This window comes from Protobothrops mucrosquamatus, unplaced genomic scaffold (genome assembly GCF_001527695.2).
Source record: "Protobothrops mucrosquamatus isolate PMUCROS unplaced genomic scaffold, P.Mucros_1.0 scaffold5161, whole genome shotgun sequence".
Classification (NCBI taxonomy): Eukaryota; Metazoa; Chordata; class Lepidosauria; order Squamata; family Viperidae; genus Protobothrops; species Protobothrops mucrosquamatus.
Genome location: NW_015391032.1, coordinates 107,672 through 111,509, shown reverse-complemented (window position 1 = coordinate 111,509; position 3,838 = coordinate 107,672). Strand labels below are relative to the sequence as shown.

Sequence of the window (3,838 nt, the reverse complement as noted above, 5' to 3'; positions counted from 1 at the left end):
GGACTGGCCTAGGGACATTTTAAATTGGTTTTTAATTAATTTTAAAATATGAATAGGCCTATTGAATATATCTTTTAATTGATTTTAAATTTTGTAGATTTGTATAGATTGTTCTGTTTTTTAATTGGCTGTAAGCCGCCCTGAGTCCACTAGGAGAAGGGCGGGATATAAATGCAATAAACCTTAAACCTTAAACCTTTTCTGTTGGCGTTTGGCTCCCCAACATTCGAGATCTCGACACTTTTTAAAGCGGCCTTGAAAAGGCGATTTTGTTTTTGTTGCGAGGACTTAACTCCTGAGGGGTCTGGTGTTGCTCTGTCAACAATGGAAAAGGAGGCCGGAGGGCAACACTGACCCTTCCCCTTCCCTCCCCCCCCCAATTTCTGTTCCCCGTGGCAGGTTTCTGGAGGGGGACGGCGAAGAGGACACCTGCACCGTCACCCAGGCCGATATCGCTGCTGCCGTGGACCTCGCAGCCGGTGCCAAGGTGGAGGGGGGGGGGTGCTCCGGACTGGGGTGCACTGACAGTTACTGGTTTGGGGGGTGGTTGGGGTCCCCAACTACATCACCTTCATGCTGCCTCTTCTCCCACAGCATTTTGAGCTGCGGCTGGATCGTTTCGGCCCCTATCGGCTCAGTTACACGCGGAACAGCCGGTGAGTGGGCTTTGCGAAGGGTCTCGGATCGCTGAGGTTGGGGGTGGTGGGGTCTCCTGCGTCCCACCCCTTCACTCCTGCCTTGCTCCCGCTTCAGGCATCTCCTCCTGGGGGGGCGCCGTGGCCACGTAGCGGCCCTGGACTGGCACACGAAGGCCCTGATGTGCGAGATGAACGTCATGGAGACCGTCACGGATCTCACGTGAGTGAGGAGCATGTCGAGGGAGGGGGGAAGCACGAAGGTCCCCCCCACCCAGTAGGGGCTGCAATCATTGGCCCAGCCCTCCTGGGATGGTTCTACTGCAACCGTCGCAACCTGGGAGCGTTTCAACCCGCAACCGCAGGCCTTGGTTTGGCTGGGGTGTCCGTGCCCACCCACTCCCCCCCACACACACCAAAGGAACCGCTGAGCTGTGAGGGGGGGGCAGGCGGGCCCACTTTCCACCCTGCATGTTGCAGGTGGCTGCACACGGAGGCCATGTTTGCCGTGGCCCAGCGCAAGTGGCTGTACGTGTACGACAACCAGGGTGTGGAGCTCAACTGCCTGAAGCGCTTCCACGCCGTCCAACGGATGGAGTTCCTGCCCTACCACTTCCTGCTGGCCACAGCGGTGAGCGGGCACCGGGCCCCACCGGCTCTCCGAAGGGGGTTACCTGGGGACATTGACCGGGGGGGGGGGGAAGAGGGAGTTTCTGTGTAGCAGCTCTCCTGGGTCACACACACACACAGACAGACAGTCTGTCTGATTTCACGGCTTGGGTTGAGCTGAGCAACCCCCAACCCCAAAAGGGCAACCAGTGGGTTCCTGAATCTCAGGGTTGGAGGGAACCCCGTGCTCATCTAGACTGACCCCTGGCCAAAGCCAGAGCCCTCCCTCAGCCATCCACCAAAGTCAGGTGGGATGGAGAGCAGCGAGGTTTCGAAGCCTGGCATGGGTGGGTGTGTGTGTGTGGGGGGGTCACTTTTCTCCACCTCCCCCCAGAACTCTGTTCTCTGCTCCCCCCCTCCTCCCCCCCCCAGAGCGAGTCAGGGTTCCTGCAGTACCTGGACATCTCGGTGGGGAAGGAGGTGGCCACCATTTGTACCAAGGCCGGCCGGCTGGCGGTGATGGCCCACAACCCTTCCAATGCCATCGTCCACCTGGGGCACAGCAATGGTGAGTGAGGTGGGCCACGTGGGGCCTCTCCTTGCCCTTGTCCGGAGCGCCTCCGCCCACCGACCCCACCACCTTTGCCTCCGCTGCAGGGACGGTGACCCTGTGGAGCCCCAGCGCCAAGGCCCCGCTGGTCCGGCTGCTGTGTCACCAGGGGGCCGTGAGGGCCGTGGCCGTCGACCCCTCCGGGAGGTGAGCAAAGGGGCGGCCGGGAGCGGCACGGAGGGAAGGGGGTGCACGCGCGGAGCGCAGAAGGGGACTCTCCTTGCCTTCTCCCGCAGCTACATGGCCACCTCAGGACTGGACCACAAGCTGCACATCTACGACCTCCGGGCGTATCGGCGCCTCCACTCTCTGCTGCTGCCCTCCGGGGCTGGGCAGCTGGATTTCAGCCAGCGGGGGCTCCTGGGGGCTGCCTGCCAGGAGGTGGTGCAGGTGAGTGATGCAGGCTGAGTCTGGCCCTCCCACAGCCCGGGGCTCCTCCTCCCCGACTCGGCCCCTCGTGAGCTGCCGCCGTCGCCTCTCCCCCAGGTGTACAAGGACATCTCGTCCCGCCCGTCGCAGAAGCCCTACCTGTGCCACGGGCTGCCCGGCCCCTCCCACGGCCTCCGTTTTTGCCCCTTCGAGGACGTGCTGGGCGTGGGGCACGAGCAGGGCTTTGCCAGCCTTCTGGTCCCAGGTAAGGGGGGCCGGGGGAGGGCGGAGTGGGGATGGGTTCACTCCCGTTTTGCGAGAGGATTTTCCTCAGCCGGGTGGCCTCCGCAGGTGCCGGCGAGCCGAACTTCGATGCCCTGGAGAACAACCCTTTCCGCAGCCGGAGGCAGAGGCAGGAGTGGGAGGTCAAAGCTTTCCTGGAGAAGGTGAGACCCCCCCCAGGACCATGCCCCCCTGCTTCCTTCCCCCACTTCAGCGCCCCCTCGTCCCCTGCCCGCAGCTAGGGCTACTCTTCCTTGGCGCTTGAGCCGTCTCCAGAAGCCACGGATCCAAGAGGGGACTCCGGGGGCGGAGAGGAGCCCCCACACCCCGTTGTTTTTCCTCACGGCCGGTTCTTCTCTGCAGATCCCGTCGGAGCTGATCAGCCTGGACCCCACAGAGCTGGGCAGGGTGGACCCCATTTCCTTGGACCAGCAGCACAAGGAGCGGGCGGAGAGGCTGGTAGGCGTCCGGGGCCGGTGGGCACCGATGGGAGGAGGAGGCACAAGGTGTGGCCTTGCCAGGGCTCTGGGTCTGAGGACGCTGACTCCGTGCCCCCCTTCCCGCAGGGCTTCGACCCGGAGGCCAAGGCGCCCTTCTCCCCTCGCCGGAAGCTGAAGGGCCGGGATTCGGCAGGCAGCAGGCTGAAGCGAACGAAGAAGGTGGCCGCCGAGGAAGAACGGGTGAGTCTCCTCCGGAGGTTGACTGCTCCTTCCGCCCCCTCCTCCCTGGATCCCAGCCCCCCCTCCCACCCCCCACCCCAATCCTGATGAGCCACAACGTGGTTGCCAAACGTTTCCTTTTTAATACATCAGAGGGTAAGAAAACGTTCACATTTGATTCTGGAGAATCCACCTGATGGTTCACCTGGTGTCAGCCTAGAAGTAAACAAATGCCTCAGAAGTTCTTTCAAGGCTTCCATCTGGCTCTGGAGTTTGGAAGGGGGCCCTTGGGGGGAGGGGGGTGGTCTGCCAGTTCCAGTTCACACCCACCCACCCACCTTCGTCCCGGCAGGCCCTGGTCCGGAAGAGCTTGGCTGCCAAGGCAGAGACAAAGCAGCGAGCGACACCCAAGGCCGCAGCCCCTGCAGCCCGCAGGTCAGCGCTGGATCGTTTCCGGAAATAGCGGGCGAAGGAGGCCGGCAGGGCGTGTTGGCCTCCCCTCTCGTGCGCTGGACGGCTGGCCCCGTGGACCTTTCCCCGAAACCCCCGGTCAGCTTATTTGGACTCTGAGCTTTGAATAAATACACACTTGTGATTTGTAGTGGCTGTCCCCGCTTCCCTCTCTTTCGGTGGGCAAAAAATGGGGGCTCCCCGGAAGCATCCTTGCGATTAGG

General features: G+C 62.4%; 1 protein-coding gene across 1 annotated transcript in view; it reads left to right on the top strand.

Moving 5' to 3' along the window:
- LOC107299594 (WD repeat-containing protein 46-like) overlaps positions 1-3,627 on the top strand; it is an 8,140-nt gene extending 4,513 nt beyond the window's left edge. The window contains exons 4-15 of the mRNA XM_015828960.1: positions 400-487; positions 595-656; positions 754-858; positions 1,116-1,266; positions 1,677-1,812; positions 1,902-2,001; positions 2,091-2,244; positions 2,341-2,488; positions 2,575-2,669; positions 2,869-2,964; positions 3,072-3,185; positions 3,517-3,627. Coding sequence (XP_015684446.1) covers positions 400-487; positions 595-656; positions 754-858; positions 1,116-1,266; positions 1,677-1,812; positions 1,902-2,001; positions 2,091-2,244; positions 2,341-2,488; positions 2,575-2,669; positions 2,869-2,964; positions 3,072-3,185; positions 3,517-3,627 — 1,360 coding nt within the window. The remainder of the gene's footprint in view (positions 1-399; positions 488-594; positions 657-753; positions 859-1,115; positions 1,267-1,676; positions 1,813-1,901; positions 2,002-2,090; positions 2,245-2,340; positions 2,489-2,574; positions 2,670-2,868; positions 2,965-3,071; positions 3,186-3,516) is intronic.
- The last annotated feature ends 211 nt before the right edge of the window (positions 3,628-3,838 follow it).